Raw genomic sequence first — 26,468 nt, 5'->3', positions numbered from 1 at the left:
ACTTATTTTACTTAGCATTATACTCATTATACTCTCTAACTCCATCCATGTCATTGCAAATAGAAAGATTTCATTTTTTATGGCTGAGTTATATTCTGTCATATGTATATATCCATGGAAATATGTATATCAATCCATTATGTCTATGTATATTTATCTATATATCTGTCTCACCTCTTCTTTATCCATTTGTCAACTTTTGGACACTTGGGCTGCTTCCATATCTTGGCTGTTGTAAGTAATGCTGATCTTATATGTTTAAGGTCATTTGCATTTCTTTTTCTGTGAACTACTTGTTCATAATTTGTGTGCATTTTTTTATAGATTCCTTTTCTCCCCCCTCAATTTTTATTTTTATTTTATTATTATTTTTTAAGGATTTATTTATTTTAGAGAGAGTGAGTGAGTGAGCTTGGGGGAGGAGCAGAGGAAAAGGGAGAGAAAAACTCAAGCAAATTCTACATTGAGCACAGAGCCAGACAGGGCCTTGACCTCAATACCCATGAGATCATGACTTGAGCCGAAACCAGAGCTGGATGCTTAACTGACTGTGCTACCCAGGCATCCCTTCTCCTCAATTTTTAGAAGCTTTTTATATATTTGGATAAATAATCCTCTCTGATGAAACTTTCAAATACTGTGGCCTTTAGACTTCACTTAGGGCAATTTTCCTATGTAAAAGTGTATTTTTACCTACTCTGATTTCTTAGCTTCCTCCTTATTCTTTCTGGATTTTGTGCCATAGTTTGATCAGTATTTTAAAATTCCACTTTTATTTTGGAAAATTTCTTTGTTACTCTATCTGTGATTTTTTTTCCACCTTAAGTTTAAGTAGGAACCTTTCTGGGCAATGGTAAATTATTGTTTATTGGAGCAGCCAGTTTATCAACCATAGTAATTCTGACAGAGCCATAGATCTTTGTAATCATGGTAATGCCAAGACAGGTAAGGGACAGAGCATTGTTACCCTCCTTTAAATGAGACTCGTTGAGTAGGCATATCCCTTTTGTTAGTACACATTAATTCACAATTCTATCCAGAGTTTTTATTTTCTTCCTGTGCCCCATTTTGTGAGTAATTTGATCATGGGTTTATACTTGGAATATTTTTCCTGATCTGTAAATGAAGAGTTTAAAGAGGAGTCCTTCAGATCCTTTCTAGCTCTTAAATTCCAGTATGCTAATGAATTTCAAAGCTTTGCCTTTTATTAGATATCCTATCTGGATTCTTTTTCCCCTAAGATTTAAAGTGTGTTTTCCCTGCTTCCTACCCTGTGTTCCCTTTAATTCTTCTATTCTAGATCTCACTGATTTAAAATAGCCTTCATTCCAAAGGAGAGTTACAATAAATAACTTAAAAGAGTTATAATTAATAAGTTATATTTGTTGATGTCTTGGCTTAACTGCAGAAGTGACAATTGTAGAGCTACACAGTTTTTTGGTAACCATGTTAGCATTTTACATTAGTGGCAAGGAGTAGTAGATTATCAAATGGTGAGTAAATTTGCATTTATTATTATGAACAAAGAGTATCTAACTTTACATCACTATTACATGGCACAGGCAAAAGAAGAAAGCAGAGTAACATAGCATATAGAGGTGAATGAGGCTCGGTGTGTTTAGGAAGGAATCAATGATGTAGTTGTGAGAAACTCAGATGAGAAAAGTCCACAGAAAACCCGAGCCCTTGCTATTTACCCGATCCTAAACAATGAGAACTGGTGGTGTTTGGCAGCTGTTCAAATAGATGGTGAAGGTATTGGTAAAGAAACGCATTACACATTAGATCATTTTCTAGAGAGAATGTTGCTGGTCCTCCACCCCCCAATTTTTAAAAACAGAGATCTCTGTTTTAGTCTTGGAGCATTAGTTTTACTTCTGAAATGGCAATTTTCCAAGGTGTGGGTTATTTTCACTATTGTGTTACTGCCATCTGGTGTCCATGGTGGTGAGTTTGCATTTTTTCGTGTACCCAGACTTTTTCGTTTGGTTTCATTTATTGCCAAGAAGACACTATTAAACTGAAAGGAAAGATGAAGGCATTTTAAGATCTGGAATCCTGTAAAATTTATGAAGATTGCACATTGGTTGGGACTTAGGAGTTACTGCTTAAGTTTGATCCTATGACTCTAATGTGTAGTTTACTATAGTCAACCTATTTAACCCTCTAAGCCTCAGTTTCCTCAAAGTAATTGTGTCTGTCTTTTATGAGTGTTGTGAAGAATGAATTAAACAGTGTGTAGGAGGCAGAACAGTTGTGCACTCAGTGACTATTACCTTCTGTCGTAAACATTGCTAATTATTAATCATATCATCTAGAAAATTATTACTATATATTACTGTGTGTTACTAATTTATATTGCTAAATATATTAATATTTAAGAATGAAATGACCTAAAGAAGTATACTTTTACTGATGATAGTTTTTAAGTCTGTAGTAGCGCTATCCTTAGGAATTCTTACAGATTTAATAAATATCTGTGTACAGTAGACAAGAGCATGCTACTTACAGTGGACATTGGCTACTAGAATGCCATGACACCTTGGGGACTATAGTTCATACTGCTCATTTTACAAATGCAAAAACTGCAGTCCAGGGACACAAAGCTACTTAGTTGCAGAATAGGACTCTCTCCTGGGTTTTTTATTCACATGGTACTGTGTAGACTGGGCACTGCCTCGCAGCTCCCCAGAGTAGAATAAGACATGGAATCGGGATTGTGCTGTAATTGACCATATCAAGGTTTGAAAGAAGGTGGATTAGAACATGAAAACCTCCATCTTTAGGTGTTTATTTTATTTAACATTGGTGTAAGGTGAAGGATAAGCCAGCTGGAGAAAAAGCCTCTCTGCCATATTTGTGCACAAATAGTTAAATACTTCCGTTAGTAACTTTAGAAATGGATGCAAATAGCATGCAGTAGTTGTATTTTCCAATCTTCCATTCTCCTCTCTGTCTCCAGGACACTCTGTCCTCACCTTTGTCACTACATTTATCATACTGAGGGAACATTCTGGGTGAGTTTTTTCTTTCACATACTGGACTATTAATTCCTTGAAAAGGAGCATGTCTTTCATCCTTGTGTATCTGGTGGTTAGTATGACACTGAATTCTCTGTTAAATGAAGAAATCCCCTTCCAGAGCATTGTAATTTTTGGATGAGGCGTTAGGACGAAGGGGTAGAACCTCCCACCACAGCTTTTGAGAATTACCTAAAGACTAATTCAGGGCTGAACCTTTGAAGGCTTAAGGAAAAAAGCAGTGTCTCAGGAGTGAGAAGTAGTTTGACATTGGTTGATGTTTTGTAGAAGTGAGAAACCAGCAAAGGGTACTTTTTTTTTTTTTTTTTTAGCAAAGGGTACTTCTATTGTCATTTCTGAATTGAAGAGTGATCTTTTACTTCTCTTCCTCACCTTCCTTTCTTCGTGGTGTGTCTTTCCCTTTCTATGGCAGCCTGTTCTGTCTCCTTCCTTTCTTTCTCTACTATACGCTTCTCTATGACCAGCTTGTACAAGGAGGTTGGGAAGAGGGAGGGGAATTGTGGTAAGTTCAGCCAAAAACATCGAACATGTGCCATACTGAAACACTAGGCTCTCTAGCTGGAATACAATTAGATTTCTGCCCTTGAGGGCTGAATAGTAAGGAAAATGTGTGTGCAAAAACCTCATTCCCAGATTGGTGTAACTCCTGTGAAAGCACCTGTTAAGGACTAGCAGTGGGGAAGTAGAGAGGAGGGACGGCCTATAGAGTTGCCTTTGAAGAGAGGGAGAGTGTTCAAGGAAGCTTCACCGGCCTGTCATCTGAAGGGTGTAAGATCTCCCATGATGGACCAAGGAGTTCAAGCTCAGGGCATTTAATCTTCTTATAATGTCTCTTAAAAAAAAAATCTACTTTTCCTCTGACGTGTGTGACCCCTAATTCCACTCATTTTGTGAGAGGCTTTGTATCACTGTCCCTCTGCTTCTAGCCCCCCTGGTTCACAGGGGTACAAGAATGAGGTATGATTGCTATCATGTGAGAGTATCAGCACAATTCAGATCATTGTAAGTTACTTTCTTTCAGCCTGAAGTGTATTTGGTTTGAATATTTCTTGAAGTGGTGTTCATTGACTGCTTCTACAGTCATCCTAAGAAGTGCTACATTTTCTCAGTTATTTGTTATTCTGTGCTTTCACATTCTTAGGTTTTTAAGTTGGACTGTTAGAACTTAAAAAAGGTATTTTCTCCTGACATTTTTTTTTTTGCTTTCCCAGTTGCCAAACCAAAGGGGATTTGGTGATGGAGGCTTTGTTGGAAGGAATACAGAATCGGGGACATGAAGGGTAAGTTTGTTATTGACCTTAAGCTTCTCGCTAAGTTAGTTAGTTTGTTTATTTATTTATTAAAGATTTTATTTATTTATTTGAAAGAGAGAGAATGAGAGAGACAGTATGAGACGGGGAGGGTCAGAGGGAGAAGCAGACTTCCCACTGAGCAGGGAGCCCCGATGCTGGACTGGATCCCAGGACTCCAGGATCATGACCTGAGCCAAAGGCAGTCACTTAAGCAACTGAGCCACCCAGGCACCCCTCTCCCTAAGTTTAAAAAGCATATCCAAGTTATGCCTCTGATCATTTTGTGCTTTGGGTATAGAAGCAAAAATGCTGAGTGGAAGCTCAGCCGATCCACATCCTGTCTGTGGACAGCATCTCTCTCTGGGGTGTTTGCCTTATATCAGCATTGTGGAGCTAGCTGCTTGCTTTCATCCCACTCTCAATTTTCTCTTCAAAAGCAAAAGTCGAAGTTCAGAAGTTTTGTACATTAAGAACAAATGCTTTTATAAAAAAGTATTTAAGCCTTCCAAGCTATAGCTTTCTGTGGCTATTTCTGGAAACCTGTTTGAATCCAGTACTTCTTTGTCTACTTCTTTTTCTGCCTCTGAGATATCTGGCATCTCCTGTAACTGTGAAGGACGAAGGTCAGTTTACAATACGGTCGGTTGCAATAAGTTTCTAGTAATAAGGTGGGAAGAAATAGTTGAAATACATCTGGCTCAAGGATGCGTTTCTTGAAACAGCTATTAAAATTGTATTGTCATTTTCCCAATAGCTTCCTCACTTCAAAGGCCTTTTATTTTGGTTAGCTAAAAATGTGACAAGCTTGCCTGGATTCTTCCTGACAGTGTTTCTGAAACATTACAAAAGTGCTAGTTGTTGGTTGTGGAAGCATTGCTCACAAGCCTGACTTACAAATCAGTCTTGTGTTTGACCAAATGACTTAGGCTTCAGAGTTGGGTATTAGAGGAAAGCAAGGTACTTAGGGGAATAAGAAATCACCTTAATATGAACATGGAAGGGAAAAGCTCAGAAATCCTTTTCTTTGTCTCTAATAAGTTCTTTATTGACATCATTCTACCTCAGCAGGGTTTACATCTGCTATATTTTTATACAGGAAAGAGAAAAAATCATGAGCATATGTTCTTATTTACAGGGGATTTTTGACATCCTGTGAAGCAGAACTACAAGAACTCATGAAACAGATTGACATAATGGTGGCTCATAAAAAATCTGAATGGGAAGGGCAGACACATGCTCTCGAAACTTGCCTGGACATCCGTGAACGAGAACTTAAGGCCCTTAGGGGTCAATTGGATATGAAACACAAAGAGGTAAAGCTGTTGATTCACTCCTCTTTTTGGTATTTGACCTTGGCTTTTACATTAAATATGTTTCTTTTTTTAAAAATTCTTTGTTTAAGTTCAACTTAGTTAACATGTACAGTATTACTGGTTTCAGGAATAGAATTTAGTGATTCATCAGTTGCACGTAACACCCGGTGCTCGTTACATCACGTGCCTTTCTTCAAGCCCATCACCCAGTTACATTATCCCTCACCCCGCCTCCCTCCAGCCCTCAGTTTGTTTCCTAGAGTTAAGAGTTGCTTATGGTTTGCCTCCCTCTCAATTTTCTTCTTATTTTTTTCCCTTCCTTTCCCCTATGTTTATCTGTTTTGTTTCTTAAATTCCACATATGAGTGAAATCATATGGTATTTGTCTTTTTCTGACTGACTTATTTTGCTCAGCATAATACCCTCTAGCTCCATCCACATTGTTGCAAATGGCAGGATTTTGTTCTTTTTGATGGCTGCATAATATTCCATTGTATGTGTGTCTACACACACATACACACACACACACACACACACACACACCACCTCTTCTTTATCCATTCATCTGTCAATGGACATCTGGACTCTTTCCATAGTTTGGCTATTGTAGACATTGTTGCTCTAAATGGGGTGCATGTGCCCCTTTGGATCACTCTTTGTATCCTTTGGATAAATACCTAGTAGTGCAATTACTGGGTCATAGGGTACCTCTATTTTGAACTTTTTGAGGAACCTCAGTACTGTTTTCCAGAGTGGCTATACCAGTTTGCATTCCTAAGTATGTTTCTTAAATATTTGCTGAAAAAAGCATTTGTATGTCAAGTTAGTGTGAATTTTAATTTTCATGGTTTCTTTTAGGAGAAGAATTTGTTGTGAAAACACATAAGAATATTAATATTTATTTCAAGTTATATTTATATATCAATATTTATTTCATATTACCTTGCACACATATAATACCTAACTTCTTTAAGAAAATGTAGAGGGTGTATAGCCGTTATCCTATTACATGCCTTTATTAACATTGACTTGAGTTTGGTGAACATTGCTTTTGGCTTCATTTTATGGCTAGGGTAAAAAAGTTAAGCCCAAAATTTAGTAACTTGCCTCTTTGGGTTCGATTTAAAACGAAATTCAGAAAACCCTTTAAAAAATTTTTATTTGCCCTTGTTGAAAATTGGGAGAAAAGAAAGAAAAGAGAAAAATAAAACTTACTTGCAATCCCACCACCACTAGTTATTGGTGATTTGGGGGAAAAATTTACTAATATGCTGATTGATTTCTCACAGTTTAGCTGGTACAGTAAAAAGAAGAACATGGAATATTGGAAGGAAAGCATAAAGCACTTCTAAGCCCAAGAATTGCTTCTAAATGCCTGGCATCAATGTCCTTGTGAGGGTTGGAAAAGTTGTAGGGAGGCCCCGGTCCCAAGCCCCACTCTGCTGGACTTTGCTACCAGTAGAATCACCACACATGAGTACTGTTGACTCAGCTTACTCGGGGATACTTCTGTGAGTCTACACACTGACACTATGATTCTTTTGATGACACATAGCAAGAGTGTCATTTTAAAAACGTTTCATGTAACAAGGAAAGGATTAGTCTTCATAAAAAGTGTTTTATGCTTGTCAGGGGAATCTCTCAGTGGCTGGCCGTTTGCACTTTGGATCAAAGCAGTACAGAATACAATTGGCCACATCAAATTCAGTTTTCTGTGAATGTCATTTGCTAAACTGGAATTTATTTTAAAACTTGAGTAGACCTTAAAGAATGTATTTTAAAATTATACGTCATGCAAAGATGTAGAAGGTGGCAAAAAAATACATGGAATGATAATCATACTTGATTTTTTAAACACTGTAATTTAGGTAGGGTCAATCCTCCTTGTCTGGTCAGCTACTTTAGCTACCACTTCTTTATTTTTCCTGGGGCGAAACAAAAGTAGTTTTGTTTAGTAAGTTAAAGTGATTTTGTTTCCTAGCTAAGAAAAACACTGTATGTATATATAGACACCTAAGTTGTTTATTTTGTTAGAAACCCATTAAAGAAATTCCCACGTGTGTGATTATGAGAATATTTAGTCACTCTGAGACTGTTTAAACTTATTCCTGTAGCTTGGTTTTAATCTCAGGGGCATTACTACCATTACTTAATACCTTAAAAAGAAATTAAAGGGATTGAATGGATAGGTTCCATGGTAAGGATGTGAAGATTACAGTTTTGGCCTGGGGACATAAAAGAAATTTAGAATTGTAGCTGTCTGGTCAATTTACTGCTTCATTGATTGGGTTGCTGAAAGTTGATTAAGTTTCTAGAAGTAAAGTGCTTTTACCAAATGCTAGTAATGGGACTCTATCCCATAGAGTTCTTCTGTGAAATTGTGTTGGTTTTTAACACGTTCATAATCTACTTTGATATAAGAGTTAGAAAATAGAGCTTTAAGTTTTTGTCATTCTTATTTGTTTGAAAGTTCCAGGCCTAGAAGCCGTGCTATGGTATGAACCAGTGCTACTCAAACGACACTGAGATGGAAAGCTTTCACCAGATTGTGAATCAGTATATTGCATCCTCCACTTCATAGAAAGTTTTGCTGCATAAAAAAATGCCAGCTGCACTAAACAGTGTGTTTGGTGATGTCATTGCTTCACATTCTGCCTCAAGCTCCTTATCTTGCGCTGGGTTGCTGTAGTGATCAGCTCCAGCCTATGTGCAGATCATGCTTGCAGGAGCACTAGCATAAACAGTTCATTTTGTAAGTGAATGCTTTAGCTGTTTTCTGATTACATTGTTGGGCTTGGCCGTTTCTGCTTGTGATAACTCCTAATGCCATGCAGAACAGGCTGACCTGATGAAATGAATGAGGAACTTGGAGTCCTAACTCTCTCTCTTTTCTGCTGATTGGCCTTGGACAGATAGTTTAACCTCTCTGAGCCTGTTTCATCATGTGTAAAATTGGGATATAATATTTATGTCCCAGGGTGGTTGTGAAGAGTGAGTTACTATTTAAGAAAGCTCTCTGAAAACTCAGTTGTATCTCAAACGATCTGTTATTTCACCTCTTTCTTCTCTCATCCATACTGGCAGTTTCAAACCTTAGCTCCTATTTCTCTGCCCAATGCCATTCCTCACTCTCAGCATTCAACCTCTTTTTCTCCTTTTTTCTTTAAGAAGTTTCAATATTGGTGAGTGCCCCTTATGAACTGGATCTTGGTACAGAAATAAAATTAAGCAATCTTATCTTCTCATTTAATACGTATGCTTTCCACTTGTAGTAAATAAAAAGAAAAATGGTTCTGTAAGGCTGGTAAGAAAAACCAGTAATCATCTGCCCGCCCCTCAGAAAGTGGGATTCTGGCTTCTCTGAAGCAGTCATTTCAATGCCTTTAGTTCTTTCTTTTGGTATTTTCCCCATGTTTCTAAGTGGCATTCAATACTGATTTTTCTGAATTTTCAGTTTTAGCTATTTATCTAATGACTTGCTGCTATAAGAGATGAGTTTTGCTCTTTTATATAAAATTCCCATCCCCTTATCCTGCCAGGATTATAGATCTTTATTTTTGGTTAGATTAGCATTTAGTATTTACATCATTAAGATGGTAAATATTATTCACATCTGAGTCAGAGAGTATAATGATAAACTTGTTTCTTAAACAATTTTTTGTCTTCCTGGGAATTTTCATTTGCTTTTTAAAAATGTACCTACAACTGATTCTTCCCAAACTCTCTGACACAAGTGTAAGTCTTCTATGTATCTTCAAATATATCAGGTAACCTATCTATGATTATTATTTCTCCTTCTTCTCCTCCTTCTTCGTCGTCGTCTTCTTCTTCTTCTTCTTCTTCTTCCTCCTCCTTTTTGGAGCTTGCCGTTTTCAAATAAGGATAAACTATTCTCTAGGGTAGCTGGATAGCTGTCATTTTGGCAACTCCCTTCACCATTATTCTGAAGTTTTTCCTGCTTTCCTCCTTTTTGTCTCTTTGGATTCTGTCATCTTTGTTTATTTCTCCATTTTTGGTAGAACATACTTTTGAGAACTTACATGTATAAAATATCATTATTCTCTTTTTACATCTGATTGAAAGTTTGATTGGATATAGAATTCTGCTTTCAAAGTAAATTTATTCAGGATGTTTTCAGTTAAATATGAATCTTTCAGATTTTAACATCTGGTAAGGACAGGCTAGTTATTTTGGGCCATCCCACCCGCTGAGGCCAACTACATAAACTAGATTAAAGGAAAAAAAAAAAAGTCTGCTTGAAGTAGAGTGCTAAACAAGCTAGGGAAGAACCAGGCCAAGATCTCTGCTAGAGGTTGAGGGAGGAGCCTAGGGCTTGGGACAGTTGAAACTAGAGAAGGTAGCTCAGAGGATAGAGACTAAATGGGGTTTTTGGTAACTTCAAGGTGCTAAGAGAATAAATAATTTGGTGTCCAAGGCAGCTCTGACCCCTCCTCACTTTGGATTGGGATCCCAAAAGGCAGCACCCTAAGAGGGAGGATGGGCTGGATATAAAACAAGCCCTCTTGAAATCACCACTCAGTCACAGTCATTTAAATTTCTGAAATTAGTTTAAGGTGATCTTAGAGTGCCACTGTCCCTAAGCATCTCCTAAGTGCTAAGGCTTCCAGGAACTTGGGAAAAGTAAGCTTAAATTTTCTCCAAAGGGGGGAAAACACCATTCTGGGGTTTAAATTGTTTCCTCAAATAATTTTGCAAATACACACTTGGTACCCACTCAGAAAGTAACCCCTGACACAGAAAGACAAGCGACAAAAATGCAAAAAGGCAGAAGCAACAGAAGATAGAAACAGGCCCATGGCAAATCTAGATACTGGCATTACCATGCTCCGACTTTGCAATAGCTATGTTCACTGTGGTCTAGAAGATAAAAGAGAAGATTGAGCACTTAAAGAAAGAGTGGAAAATTAAAAAAAAAAAAAGTAAAATGAATGGAAATTATAATATTGAAAAATAAAGTAACTGAAATTAAGGCCTTAAAGATTAAAAGATAATTAGTGAACTTGAAGATAGGTCAGAAGAAAATGTTTAGTATAAAGCATGGACAAATGATGGAAAATATAGAGGAAAGATAAGAGAAAGAAAATTCAGTGAGAAGGTATAATATGAGTGTTTTGGGAATCCCTGAAGGAGAAAAAAATGCAACTGGACAGAAGCAATATTTGAAGATAAATTAACTAAGATTTTGCCAAAAGTGAAGAAGGCCATGTATTTAAGAAGTCCGAGAATCTCAAGCAAGATAAATAAAAAGAAATATTTACCTAGGTTGAAAACTAAAAAACATAGAGGAAATCTGAAAAACAATCAAGGAAAAAAAAAACATTATTTAAGAAGAAAAAAAGATTATCTCCAGACAGCTCCAAACAGCTGACTTGTCTGCTAAAACAGTGAAAGCCAGAAGACAATAGAATGATCCTTACGAAGAAATGACTTTTCCCCCCTGCCAAACCAAAAATCTATACCCAGAGTAAAGATAAAACAATGACATTTTCAGATTAATAAAAATTGAGAATCTGTCATTGACAGACCCACACCAAGGAAATACTAAATATTCTTCAGGCAGAAGGAAAGTGATCTCAGATCAATGCTCCAGAGATAAAGGAAGAAATGAAAGGCAACAGTAAATATTTGGGTAAATCTGAGTGAATATTGACTGGATATAACAATAGTAGCATTTTCAGTTTAACATATATGTAGAATTATAATGGCATTTAAGTCTGGTTGGGGGATAAATGGAATAGAAGTATTTCTTTAGTCCTTGAGTTGCTTGGGAATTGGTAAAAATGACTAATTAATGTTAGATTTATTAAGTTGCAAACCCATGTTTTAATCTCAAGAGAACTGTTTAAAGTATATACTGATACGTTAGTAGAGTACATATTTTATAATCTAATAAAGGGAGAAAAATGAAATGATAAGTTGCCATTTCCAAAGAGGCCAGAAAGATGAGAAAACTGGATCATAGAGCTCAGTAGGTACACATTGCACTTAATAAGATGAGAGATTTAAATCCAGATGGGAGGTTCCCTGCTCTCTGAAAGTGCGCCTGATAACCACTTTGCTCTTACGCAAGACTTATATCAGTACCTGTTTTCGCTAGCTGACAGAAACCTGAAGAGAATTTCTACTTTCATGAAATGATCACGGCTTCTTTGCTGTAGCCATTTTGACTTGCAAAAGGTTTCACAGGAACACTCTATTTTCAGATAATGGGGGAAACCTTGTAGGCCCTTTAAATGTAATTGCATACAGTGGCCTCATTAAAAGATGAAAATTGTCCAACTGGGTAAAAATAAAGTCAACTATTTGGTGTTTATAAAGATGCAGCAAAATTGAATTGTTCTTGTAAGAATTTTGTTTCTGGTTTTTTAAACTAAGATAAAACATTAGTTTCAGGTGTACAATGTAATGATTCAGCATTTGTATATATTGTGAAGTGATCACCTCAGTAAGTCTAGTTACCCTCTGTCACCCTATGTACTTACAAAATTTTTGTGGGTGTGTTGAGAACTTTTATTGCTCCAAAGATTTAGATGCCTCTATTTTCTCCTTTATTGATATTGCTTATTAGAATATGAGTGCTAAGGTATTTGGTGATTGATATTTGTATTTTATTTTAAATTAATACATACAATATTTTATTAGTTTCAGGTATACAACATAGTGATTTGATATTTATATACTTGGTGAAATGCTCACCAAAACTGTAATTACCATCTGTCACCAAAGTTATTATAGTATTATATAATTATGTAATATAATATATAATATATAATATTAATTAAAGTTATTATAGTATTATTGACTATATTCTCTATGTAGTACTTTTTGTCCTTGAGAGTTATTTATTTTATAATTGAAAGTTAGTAGCTCTTAATTCCCTTCATCTGTTTTGCCCATCCTCCTGCCTTCCTCACTTCTGGCAACTACCAGCTCTCTGTGTTTACGAATCTGCTTCTGTTTTGTTTTGTTCGCTTGTTTTGTTTTTTAGATTCCACATATAGGTGAATGATGAGAAGTTTTAAGATCTGTTTCTTGTTTGTTTTGTTTTGAAATTGCCATTCTATATTGTGATTATTATCTAGTATTCCCCATTTTCCCTCTCCCTCCTCACTTATTAATAGATGAAATTCTAACCAGTTATGGAGAGACATGGAGAGAGACTGATGGGTATTGATGGAGGTGAGGGCTGGTCATGAACCAGCTGCGGCTGGTATTAAACTATTGAAGAATGGTTTAGGATAGCGTCCTTACTTTGGTTGGTGGAACTGATTTCTCTGAAGAGAGGTAAATGATAAAGTTTCTAGGCTCCTGGTATCTTTCCACCTGACATTACTATTCTGTTCTTTAATTTATATATTTTTTTCTTGAAGCCTCACTGATTTTTATTCAGTATTCTTAGTTTCCAATGTTATTATAACTTTGTATATCTAATTTTTTATGAGTTTTTTTTAAAATAAAAATTGTTAGGGAGAATAAATCAAACACCAAGTTTCCATTTAAACCTAGAGATCTTAGAAAGTTTATTAAATAATTAGATGTTTGACTTCCCAAGGAGTGGGGTATTACCATATACCATTGAAAACTTGTTTTTATGGATAAGTACAAAGGTTATTTCCATTTTTTGTGTTTCAGGGGTATTGTTTCAATAAATTTCAGTAATGAAAAATACTACTACCTTTTTGCTTCTAGGTTGGAATGTTGCGTCAACAGTTAGAGGAACATGAAAAAGTCAAACAAGAGATGGCCATGGACTATAAGCAGGAGTTAAAGAAACTACATGAAGAAGTGAGATTTTAATTCTATTATGTGTTGTATAATTCTTTCTCTTTAACCACTAGAATTTTGTCAATGTGCCCGTTTCTACTTGATAAAGTAGGAAGTATATAATCCATGGGAGACACAGGGGTAGAAATCTATTTCTCTGTTCTGTGAATCCAGGCAAAAGAGTCTTATCAAATTATATGTTTGGTACTATCTAAACAGGGATTCTAAAATGTGTTTCTCAGTTGAGTACCTGAAAGAAATAAAGCTGTTTTTATATAATACTATGAAATACTGATACCAATATTGATATCAGTATTGAAATAATGATATTTTAGTTTTTTTTAAAGATTTTATTTATTTACCTGACAGAGATCACAAGTAGGCAGAGATGCAGGCGGGAGGTGGGGGGGAAGCAGGTTCCCTCCCGAGTAGAGAGCCCGATGTGGGGCTTGATCCCAGGACCCTGGGACCATGACCTGAGCTGGAGGCAGAGGCTTTAACCCACTGAGCCATCCAGGTGCCCTGATATTTTAATTTTTGAGTTAAATCAGTTACTAGATTTTAAGTGATGGAGAATCCAATGTATTCAGAAGTATTTTGGGATAAATAAGGAAAGTAAAATTCTAGCAATTTAATATTATTCCTCAGATTGGGAAAAAACACTGCTTTTATTTTTATTTAATTCTAAAATACTCCTGTCCTGCTTATTGAATATCAGTGTTCCACAGGAGAATGGCTCAAGAACCACAGGGGAGGAATTTTTATTTGCTGCTTTTATCATGGGTGTGGTTTATGGGGTCCTTAAGTGCAAGGCTATTGTAATAAAAGCTAAAGTTTTGTTTAAAGAGTATTTTTCCCTCAGTTTTTTTCTTCGATGCAGTATCTTTCTCTTCTAATGTTTATTTTTTATATGCAGGTTTGAATTGTTTTGTATTTAATTTGCAAATCTAACATGCTCAGTCTATTTTCAATAGTACTGTTTAGCACTGCTCTTGCTTTCATGATACCAATTTCTTCCACCACCACTGTTTACAAATTCTTAAATTTTAAGTCTAGAAATAACTGTGTCTACAGTTAGGCAGACTGAAGAGAAGCTATGAAAAACTACAGAAAAAGCATATAAGGGACTTCAGAGGAAATGCCAAAAATCACAGGGAAGATCGTTCTGAAATTGAGAGGTTAACTGGAAAAATAGAGGTATGTTCATAGTAATAATTTCTTCATAGTGGTTGTCAGCCTTCCTGTAGGAAGGTGCTTTTTCTAATAGTCCTAGTTCTGAAACCGATTTTCTACCATCTCCAGGACTGCCGTGGAGCTATTTCAGAGGTACATCCTGTCATCATCTGGTCCCCTGGGGCTGATGGGGTTACTAGCTATCAGTAGTTCTCACTAGGGCAGTACTACCCTTTGAGAGCATTTGGAAACGTATGGAGACATTGCTTTGGTTGTGCAAATGACTGGGAGTGAAACTGGTGTTGAAAAAAAAAAAAAAGAAAGAAACTGGTGTTGAGGAGACAGGAACTAGGGGCACTAAACCAGGGAATGCCCAGGACCATTCCATACAGGAAGAGTTATCGTACCCAGAATACCAATATTGAGAAGTATTGACCACCATTTCCTAGCAGTCTTCCGTGGGCAGTGTCCTTGTCTTACTTATGGCTCAACAGAGTTGGGGCTGAGTAAATGTTGAAAGTACATGGCTTTTTGTACAGAGTACTGTGCATATCAGATTGTTTATCCTCAGTTCCCATTTAGATATAGTACGCCCTTTACCCCCTCTTTGCTGACTTTGTTTTTATTAAGACTAAGTAACTCTGCAGTTATTGTGTATGTCGATTCCCAAACAATGTAAGGGAGGCAGCAAGTTAACACTGCCAAAGGTAGATGAAACAACAGCACAGGGCTCTCACACTTTTCCCTTTCATCTGCCACTCCCCTCCTCTGTCCGTGCCATTGGTTCTCCAATGTCCCTAAGAATCCCCGAGGTCCTCTTTAGGCTGTGAGAGATTCTGCTCCAGTGTTATTACATGAGATCTAGGAATCTGCATTTTATCCACCTCCCCTGGCTGATTGTAATTTGAGGAACATTGCTCAGCATCTCTCTGTGATTGCTTACAATTTGTCAGAGTGAACTTTCACCCACAGAAATGCAATTATTACTACTTAGAATCATAATTTCTTTAATATTCTTTTACATCTTAATTTTTTTTATTCTTTTTTTTTAAGATTTTATTTATTTATTTGACAGACAGAGATCATGAGTAGACAGAGAGGCAGGCAGAGAGAGGGGGAAGCAGGCTCCCTACTGAGCAAGAGCCCGATGTGGGGCTCGATCCCAGGACCCTGAGATCATGACCTGAGCTGAAGGCAGAGGCTTAACCCACTGAGCCACCCAGGTGCCCCTACATCTTAATGTTTTTATGCATTTGAAGAGCTTAGACTCAGAGGGCTGTGCAGATACTGCTTCCTTTCCAGTCATTACCATTCTCCTTTATTTCTATCTCAAAACCGCATCTTTGATTTTCATGTCACAGGCTGGTACCCCCAACCAGTATACGTACAACCAAAGTAGTCATCTTCTGATCCCTGAGTTACTTCCTGGCCCAGAGGTTTCTGTGCCCAGGGCGTTGTCACTCTCTTCAGTGTTACACTTGTCATAATTCTTGAGGATTTCAGTATCTATAGGGATGATGCTTATAATACTTGGCTCTTTGAATTTCTTGGTGTTCTTTCCTCCATCCACATCTTGATCTCCTTCTTGTCTCATCCATCCATTCCCACTGCCATTCCATGTGTGTCAGTCATTACCAAACTTACAAACTTCCTGGAATCACATTTTTAATCATCTCATTCTTTAAATGCCATCCTTCTCGTTTCAGTTCATGCCCTCTATTCTCAGTAATCTCTTGGCTGTCAAGAATCACTTGACCCCATCCCCAAGTGATTGAATTCTGCTACCTTTTCACTGCTCGATAGCTACCCCATGTCCTCACATGTCAGTCCTTACACGGCTTAAATTCCGTGGTTACATTCCTTACATTTCCCTTCAGCTCTTGTGTCCATTTCTTCCCTCATGATATTTGCTTGGCAAAACCATTAATCTACTTAAGTCCAGCTTTGTGCCTGCTCTCTACTTGCTATGTTTGACAGAACATGGCTGGAGGAAAACATAATCATGCCGACTGGCCTCATTTTAAATTCATTTTCATCTACCTCAAAGAGTTCCTAATGCTTCCCAGAATCATACTACATTTCCCCTCACTCTGCTACTTTCCATAATGACTATTTTATACTTTCTCTTTTCTCAAACTTTTAGTACTTGTTCCCACATTCTCACCATTGGGTGATGATCTTGCTTTCCATTTACTTGAGAAAATGGAAGTAATAAGAAGAGAATTTTCACAAACTTCCAACACTATCTGCCCCCCTGTTTGCATCTGTGTCCATATGCTCTGCCTTCCTGCTAGTGGAACTGTCCATACTCTTCCTTGGCCCCTACCCGAGACATGGCTCCAGCCATTGTTTTCTTTTGTGCTTCCTCCCTTCCTTTCTACTGAATGTTTTCCACCACCATCCAGCTTTCTCCTCTGTTATATATCCTCTCTTCACCTCTCTCTTCCTCTGGATGCTGCCCCATTTTTCCTTTCGTTTTATAACTAAACTACTTTAGGCACGTATACCTGTCTCCAGTTCGTTTTTGCCCATTTTTTTGCATCCACTCAGTAAGGGTTTTGCCCTGTCACTGTCTGGAAGCTATTTATGTGGAGGTGACCAATGACTTCCACCTTAAAACACTTTCTTAATTTGACTTAGAGAACAGTCACGCTTTCCTGGGCTTTCTCCTACCTTGTTAGCTAGTTCTTCTCAATCTCTTTTGCTACCCACCCTTTTAACATTGGAATCACTGGACCTTTTCTTTTTTGTATCTGTGCTCACTCCCTTAGTGATATCATTCACTCTCGTATTTTTAGGACTATATGTATGTTGATAATCCCCACATTTATGTATCCAGTCTTGACTTGTCCTTTTTGCTACAGAGTAATTTCCAACTGCCTGGTTCAGCTGTTCCACAGCTCTACCTTGATGTCTAAAGCTGTGTCAGACTTGACACATCCAAAATAAACTTCCTGGTTTCCTCTTCCCCATCTCCCAACACCATTCCTGTTTAATGGCAACTCCATTCCTCAACTTCTCATGCCGAAAGCCTTAGAGTGACCCTTGACTTCTCTTTTCTCCACACAGCAGCCACCATGATTCTGTTGTAAGTTAAAGCGTGTCCTCTCCTTTACAAAAACCTTCCAGTACTATCTCTTAAAAGCCAAATTTATCCTGATGACCTATATAGTCTTGCTCCTTGTTAACTGACCTTTCTTTACCTGCTTTTCCCTTACTCCATTTGAACCACACCAGCCTCTTTGCTTACCCTTAAACATACCACGATGCTTCCACTTCAAGCCTTTGTACTTGCCCTTCCCTTCCCAGAATAGTGTAATCTCATCCCCATCTCCCTGGAAGTTTACTTAAATGCCATCCCCTTTTAAAATTGCAACCTCCAACTCTGAGCACTCTGTGCTCCGTTTTCTGAAAAACAGGTATGATCATCTAATGTCTTATACACTGAATGTGTTGTCTATTGTCAGTTGAGTTGGGCTTGACTTTTTGTGTGTTTTGTTAACGATTTTAGGCCTACCACTTAGAATAGTTCCTGGCATATATAGGAGAATGGATGAGTGAGTGACTCTCAGAAAGCTGGTTAACAGTGATTATCCCAAAGTCACTTCTGACTGCTGGAGTTGAGAATCCTGGAGAACAGTGATATAGAAATCCCTTTGATTTGTCCCATTTTCATAAATATTGGGCTCATTTTCTTATCAACAGGAAGTGATCTGTGATTAATTTTGACTGTTTGGCTTTGGGTTACAAAAATCTGTATATCTTTTAGGATTCAGTACAGATATCCCCTTGTTATTGAAGTTTTTGCAGTTCTTCTGTTGAGATAGTAAAAATTTGGATATCAAAGGGTATTACATTATCTGAGTCTATTTTGTTCCTGAATTTCAGATACTAGAAGTAAGAATTGGGCTACCCATGTGAAAATTTATTTGATCTGTTCAGTTTCTGGGTTTGGATATCAAGAATTTGGGTAGTGGTATCTCCCCATAATCATATTTTGAGATTTTAGTTCTCTTAAGATCAGTTTTCTATAAAATCACTAAAAATGATAACAACCTTTAGGTGGCAGCAAATCTATGAAAATCATCACAACCTAGGATTTAGCGTCTATGTTTCATACCCTTCACCATTAGGGTGTTAAATTTAGAAAGACAGATAATCTAGAGGCACAGAATGTCAGGAATTCAGTATTGCTCCACAGTTCTATCAGTTAAGTGAGTAATGGGGCTCCTGCTGGGGAGAAAGGTGCATGTGTGCCCAGGGAGGAAGGGGAAAATTAAAGTAAAATTGAATCAGGGAAGCAGGGACAGCAAGGGGAAGCACTTACAAGTTAAGTACCTTAATTGCCTCTTCAGGAATTTCGTCAGAAATCACTGGACTGGGAGAAGCAACGCTTAATTTATCAGCAACAGGTGTCTTCTCTGGAGGCACAGAGGAAGGCTTTGGCTGAACAATCAGAGATAATTCAGGTAGGTTTAAGCCATTTTAAAATAATGAGAGGCCAAGAAGTCTTGATGGCATTGGCACCAGCTTAATGTGGTCCGTGTTTTCTCACTCATGTCCACACTCGTGTCCACGCATGTCTTCATGCCACATACTCTTTTGTTTTCTCGCTCCTCCCTCGTGCTCCCTCTTGCCCTCCCTGTCTTGCATTCTCCTGCTCACTCCACACTCACACTCATGTCATTTTCTCCTGATCTTGGTCTTCCCTTTTTCTCCCTTTCTGTCCCTCCCCATCTCTCTCTTTCTACCTCGGTTCTTTCTCTCTCTTTCTACTTCTTTGGGTCTCTGGCTTACTAGTCTGCGTGTTTCTGGCTTTTGCCTTGGCTCCATTTCCGCGTCATGCTCCATCTCTGCCAACTGGGGGACCTTGGCCGAAATGCCTCAGTTGGGGAGCTTCAGCCCAGCTGCTTGGGCCTACAGGTACCAAGAGACTGACACCGCATTGATCTGCGTACTAACCAAAAGCAGTATCTTTGTGACAACAGAAACATGTTCTAGAACTCTAGTAAAAATCTTTTTTTAAATAAAGAACTAGTGACTTAAGCAGAACCAAAGAATAGCTATCTAATTTAGGGATATTTCTTCCTAGAACATACACTGTTTTTTTCAATTAAAAACCAAGAACACAAAAGGAAATGAATATAGAGGGGAATAAATATTTGTGACCATCTGTTGTGTGCTAGACACAGTCTTAATGCCTCTTTTAGATTGCAGTTATCTAGAATATGTGGTTCTATGTTGTCTGTTTAATATCATGATAATCTGTTAAGGTTATCTCAGTTTTATAGAATGAGGGAATTACTGGATAAGTTAAAAGAACTGAAGAGAAGCTTAAAAAAAATTTTTTTTAAACAATTTGCATTATTTGCGCTTTAATTCTCAGTAATGTTTTGGCTTGTAATCATTCCCCTGAAATATCAGCTGGCCAATTAATTCCCGTGAATGGCTCTGTGACTCCACTCAGGATGGGAGGAGGGGCCCACCGCAACCTCAAGGAAGAAAATTATTTATTAGGCTGCCGCAAGCTAAGCAGTCAGAGTGGGCCAATAAAATCCTGGCTGTCTAGACTACAGTTTTTTTTTACCTGAATGCTAAAGCACTGTGCAAACATAAATAGCTATAAGGCACTGTTATATTCTAATTGTAGCTTTCAGTTTGGAAAAAAAAGAAAATCAAGTCCTGCTTTTTAGTTCTCAATTACTCATCTGTGGAGTATGCTTATTATTGATTGCAAATCCTTTTTTCAAATTACTATTGTGATTACTCTGCATAATTAAACTTCATTGTTAGTAAAAAGTGAGATTTTTATTTACCATAATTTAGGGAGGCCAGAATAAGAAGCCTTTAAAAAGCCAACATTTGTTTTCCCTGCTAAGGGTATTTGAATCATTCTCCTGGTAGTTTGTTTAAAACTACTTTCCCTGCTTAACTCGAAAAATATTACTATAATATATTTCTCTCCCCCCCCTTAGCAAACTAAACAACATTAAATCTTTCTGTGATTCAGTATGTGGCAATGCTGTATGACCATCATTTAAAAAAAAAAAAACAACAACAGAACTTTTAAATTTCTGGATATTTGTTACCCAGCATTAATAGTTACTATCATTTTGCTAGTCTTTTTTTTTTTTAAATTGTGGTAGAAAACATTAAAATTTACCATCTTGGGGTGTCTGGGTGGCTCAGTGGGTTGAAGCCTCTGCCTTCAGCTCGGGTCATGATCCCAGGGTCTTGGGATCGAGCCCCGCGTCGTCGTCGGGCTCTCTGCTCAGCAGGGAGCCTGCTTCCTCCTCTCTCTGCCTGCTTCTCTGCCTACTTGTGATCTCTGTCAAATAAATAAAATCTTTTTAAAAAAAATTTACCATCTTAACCATTTTATTTAAAAAAAATTCTTTTTATGATTTTATTTATTTATTTGACAGAGATCACAAGTAGGCAGGGAGGCAGTCAGAGAGAGAGGGAAACAGGTTCTCTGCTGAGCAGAAAGCCCTGTGTGGGGCTCAATCCCGGGACCCTGAGATCATGACCTGAACTGAAGGCAGAGGCTTAACCCACTGAGCCACCCAGGCACCCCTATCTTAACCATTTAGTATAGTAATGTTAACTCCATGCATGTTGTTGTGTAACAGAGCTCCAGGACTTGTTTTACTTGTAAAAGTAAGACTGTACTGATTGACAACAGCTCATTTTGCCAGTCTTGTTTCATCCTTCCACACTTTTTACCTTTGGATGGACTATTACAAAGCAAATCACAGAAATTGTCATGTTTCCCAACAGATAAGGACCTTAAAAATTATAATATACCTGTATTACATTAACAGAATAATTTATTAACATAATTTAATATTCAGTCTGTTCAGACTTCCCCAGTTGTCTGAAATTATATCTTTGTACAGTTGGATATTCAAATTGGGATCCAGTCAAGGTTGACATGTTACATTTTAGTGATATGTGAGTCACCATTGAACAGTCAAGCGAGAAAATCTGGGAGGATGGGTAAGTGGAGATCAGCATCCACACTTCCCCCAGTTTTTAAAAATTTTATATAAACTTTCTTCTTACATATTTTTTAACATCTGGAAGTGGAGTTCCCAATAACTTCTCAATCTTTGAGTCCTATGTTTGCTCAGGTTCTTTTCATCAGCTATTAAAATTATTGAATACCTGTTTTTTTTGGAAAAAATGAGAAAATGTCAGTGAGACAAGAATTAAATAAAATCACCCATAATTCCATAATTTAGAGATATCTCATGATTAACATTTTGGTGTAAATTTTGTCCACCTTTTTTTATGTTTCTATGCAGTGCACGTTGCAGTCATGTACATTTACTAGAAAAACACAGTTGTGTGTTAGGGGGGTAATATGTATGTTCGGTTTTTAGATTCCATGATAGATGAAATCATACAGTGTTTGTCTTTCTCTGATCTGTTTCACTGAGTATAATGCCTTCTAGGTCCATTGGTGTTATCACAAGTGGCAAGATCTCATTCTTTTTTAATGCCAATAATATTCCATTCTAATAGAATACAAATACACACCAACACCCATTCCCCACATCTTCTTTAGCCATTTGTCTATTAATGGACACTTGGGTCGTTTCCCTATCTTGGCTAGTTTAAGCAGTGAGGTAGTGAACATAGCGATGTGGTTATCTCTTTGAGTTGGTATTTTTGTGTTCTTCAGATAAATACCCAGAAGTGGGGTTACTGCATCATATGGTATTTCTAATTTTGATTTTTTTGAGGAGGTGCCAGACTGTTTTCTATAGTGGCTGCACCAATTCACAGTCCCACCAACACTGTATAAGGTCTCCCTTTTCTCCACATCCTCACCAATACTCGCTATTTTGTCTTTTTGATACTGGCCATTCTGACAGGTGTGAGGTGATATGTCACTGTGGTTCTGATTTGCATGTCCCTGATGATGAGTGATGCTGAGCATCTTCTCATGTGTCCGTTGGTCATCTGGACGTCTCTGGGAAAATGTCTGTTTATGTCTTCTGCCCAATTTTAAATCAGGTTTGGTTTTTTGATATTAAGTTGTGTAAGTTCTTTATATGTCTTGGATTTTAACCCCTTATCAGATGTATGACTTGAAAGTATCTTTTCCCATTCAGTAGATTGCCTTTTTGTTTTGTTTACAGTTTCTTTTATCATGCAAAACCTTTTTAGTATGATGAATTCCGTTTGTTTATTTTAGCTTTTGTTGCCCTTGCCACAGGATACTGGTCCCAAAAAATATTGCTGTGACTGTTGTCAGAGAACTTACTGCCTGTGTTTTTTCTAGGAGTCTTAGGGTTTCAGTTCTTTTTTTTTTTTTTTTTTTTTAATTTATTTGACAGAGAGAGAGAGATCACAAGCAGGCAGAGAGGCAGGGGGAAGCAGGCTCCCCACCGAGCAGAGAGCTCAATCCCAGGACCCCAGGATCACGACCAGAGCGTGAAGGCAGAGGCCCCACCCCCTGAGCCACCCAGGCGCCCCAGGGTTACAGTTCTTATGTTCAACTCTTTAATCCATTTTGAATTTTGTATGTAGTATAAGGTAGTGACCTGATATCATTCTTTTGCATGTAGCTGTCTAGTTTTCCCATCATTTATTGAAGAGACTCTCCCCGTTGTTTGTTCTTTCCTCCTTTGTTATGGGCTAATTGACGATTTAAGTGTGGGCTTATTTCTGGTCTCTATTCTAGTCCATTAATATATGTGTCTGTTTTCATACCAGTACCATACTGTGTTAATTACTATAGCTTTGTGGGATAGTTTGAAATTAGGGGGCATGATACCTCCAGTTTTGTTCTTTCTCAGTATTGCTTTGGCTACTTAGGATCTTTTGTAGTTCCGCACAAACATTAGGATTCTTTGTTACAGTTCTGTGGAAAATGCCATTGATATTTTGATGGGGATTGCACTGAATTTGTAGATTGCTTTGGGTAGTATAGGCATTTTAACTATTAATTCTTCCAGTTCATGAGCATGGAATATCTTTCTATTTATTTGTGTTGTCTTCAGTTTCTTTCGTCAGTGTCTTACGGTTTTCAGTGTACAGATATTTCACCTCCTTGGGTAAATTTATTCCTAGGTGTTTTATTCTTTTTGATTCAAATGTAATGGCAATTATTTTGTAATTGCAATTTTCTGATAGCTCATTATTAGTGTACAGAAATACACTAATATGTTAGTATGTTAATTTTGTATTGTACAGCTTTACAGAATTCCTTTATTCTAACAGCTTTTTCTGTAGCCTTTAAGGCTTTCTATATATAGTGTTATGCCATCTGCAAATTTTGATAGTTTTATTTTTTCTTTGCAAATATTGATGCCCTTTTATTTCTTTCCCTAGCCTAATTGCTGTGGCCAGACTTCCAATACTATGTTGAATAAAAGTGGTGAGCGTGGGCATCCTTGTCTTATTTCTGATCTTGAGGAAAAGCTTTCAGCTTGTTGAGTATGAAGTTAGCTGTGGATTTGTCATTTATGGCCTCTATTGTGTTGAGTTGTGTTCCCTCTATATCCACTTTGTTAAGAGTTTTTAATCGTAATGGATGACAAGTTGTCAGATGCTTTTTCTGCTAGTGTGGAGGTGATCAAATGATTTTCATCTTTCATTTTGTGGTGTATCACATTGATTTGCAGATGTTGAACCATCCTTATACTACTGGAATAAATCCTACTTGATAATGACCCTTTTAATGTATTGTTGAATTCAGTTTGCTCATATTCTGTTGAGGATTTTTTACACCTGTGTTCAGGGATATTAGCTTATAATTTTCTCTTTTTGTGGTGTCTTTGGTTTTGATACTTGGATAATGCTGGCCTCATAAGTTTGGAAGCTTTCCTTACTCTTCAGTATTTTAGAATAATTTGAGAAGGATAGGTACTAACTTTTTTTTTTTTTAAAGATTTTATTTATTTATTTGACAGAAAGATGGAGAGCACAAGTAGGCAGAGCAGCAGGCAGAGAGAGAGGGAGAGGCAGGCTCTCTGCTGAACAGGGAGCCTGACGTGGGGTTCGATCCCAGGACCCTGGGATCATGACCTGAGCTGAAGGCAGAAGCTTAACTGACAATTACCCAGGTGCTCTGGTACTAACTCTTCTTTAAATGTTTTGTAGAATTCACCTGTAAAGCTGTCTGGTTCTAGACTTTTGTATTTTGGGAGTTTGAAAATTACTGATTCAGTTCATTACTTGTAATTGGTTGATTCAGATTTTCTATTTCTGTGTGATTTAATCTTGGAAGGTTGTGTGTTTCTAAGAATTTATCCATTCTGAAGGTTTTCCAGTTTGTTGGCATGTAATTGTTTGTGGTAGCCTTTTATGGTCCTTTGTATTTCTGTGGTATCGGTTTTAACTTCTCTTTTTTTATTTATTTGTTTCTTCTCTCTTTTGTTCTTATCTATCTGGCTAGAGATTTATCAGTTTTGTTTATCTTTTCCAAGGACCAGTTTTTAGTTTCATTGATCTTATTTATTTTTTAAGCCTCTATTTCATTTATTTCCTCTAACCTTTATTATTTCTTCCTTCTACTAACTTCAGGCTTTGTTCTTCCTTTCCTGTTTCTTTTATGTGTAAAGTTAGACTGTTCATTTGAGATTTTTCTTGTTTCTTGATGTAGGCCTCTATATTTATGAACTTCCCTCTTAGAACTACTTTTGCTGTATAGTGTTTCCATTTTCATTTATCTAAAGGTATTTTTTCTTTTTGATTTTTTTGTTGACCACTTAGTTGTTTATAGCATGTTGTGTAGTCTCCATGTTTGTGTTTTTTCCAGTTTTCTATTTATAATCAATTTCTCTTTTCATATTGTTGTGGTCAGAAAAGATGCTTGATATGATTTCCATCTTACTGAATTTACTGTGGTTGGTTTTGTGGCCTAACATGTGATCTGTCCTGGAGAATTCCATTTACACTTGAGAAGAGTGTGTGTTTTGCAGTTTTTGGATGACATGTTTTGTTTCTATCTGTTAAATCCATCTGGTCTAATGTGTCATTTAAGGCCAGTGTTTCCTTATTGATTTTCTGTCTGGATGATCTATCATTGATGTAAATAGCGTGTTAAAGTCCCCTCCTCTTTAATATATTACTGTCAATTTCTCGTTTTATCCCACTTAGTATTTTTTTTTTATTATTTAGGTATACTAAACACTTAATAATACAGTATTTTATTCGATTATCATGCTTAAATTTTTCCTTTTTAAATATGACAGATCAACAAATGTGTAGTCATAATGATGCATAGAAGTCCAGTCTACCATTAAATATACCATAATTAACATACTGAATCCCTTATTGTGGTAGAACATTTAGTTTTTTACTTTTTTACTCTTGTAAATAGTGCTTGGGTGAATGTCTTTGTCTAAACATCTGGGAGTATATGTCCATTTATATTCTTAGGAAATGGCCCTAGAAGTGAAATTGCTGTACCAGTGTACTTGTACATTCTTAAAGATTTTAATATATATTGGCAAAGTACTCTCCAAAATTAGGTTGATCCAGACTTTCACCAGCAGTATTTGGAATTGTCCATTTTCTCACACTTTCCCAATATTGGGCACTAATATTTTTTTAAATTTCCCCTACTTTTAAGCTTGTCTTTGCCAGTCTGATAGGTGAAGAATATGATACATGATTATTTCTTTTAATGTGCATTTCTTTAATTATGAATAAGTTTGTGCATTTTTTCATCTACTTGCAGACATCTCCATTTTTTGTAAATTGTTTGTATCCTTTGCTCATTTTTCTTTTAGGAGATTTATATTTTACTATTTTGAAATAGCTCCTTCCTACATTAACTATATTATTAACACTTTGTTGTTTTGTTGCAGTTCTGGGTGTTTCCTAGTTTACCTTAATTTTTGCCCAAT

The 26,468-nt window shown here is 37.0% G+C and overlaps 1 protein-coding gene across 10 annotated transcripts in view; it reads left to right on the top strand.

Annotated features, from left to right (window-relative positions):
* CEP63 (centrosomal protein 63) overlaps positions 1-26,468 on the top strand; it is a 55,425-nt gene that overhangs the window by 4,753 nt on the left and 24,204 nt on the right. For 8 of the 10 annotated variants that reach the window (XM_032869657.1, XM_032869649.1, XM_032869651.1 and 5 more), the window contains exons 2-6: positions 4,253-4,321; positions 5,469-5,646; positions 13,357-13,452; positions 14,506-14,628; positions 18,960-19,073. In XM_032869657.1, the coding sequence (XP_032725548.1) occupies positions 4,278-4,321; positions 5,469-5,646; positions 13,357-13,452; positions 14,506-14,628; positions 18,960-19,073 (555 nt within the window). In that variant the 5' untranslated portion in view covers positions 4,253-4,277. The remainder of the gene's footprint in view (positions 1-4,252; positions 4,322-5,468; positions 5,647-13,356; positions 13,453-14,505; positions 14,629-18,959; positions 19,074-26,468) is intronic. The other 2 variants (XM_032869650.1, XM_032869652.1) reach the window with 2 other exon arrangements.

Source organism: Lontra canadensis, unplaced genomic scaffold (assembly GCF_010015895.1).
Source record: "Lontra canadensis isolate GAN:19392208 unplaced genomic scaffold, GSC_riverotter_1.0 scaffold38, whole genome shotgun sequence".
NCBI lineage: Eukaryota > Metazoa > Chordata > Mammalia > Carnivora > Mustelidae > Lontra > Lontra canadensis.
Note: the sequence above shows the minus strand (reverse complement) of the source record. Positions and strands in the feature narration are given on the sequence as shown.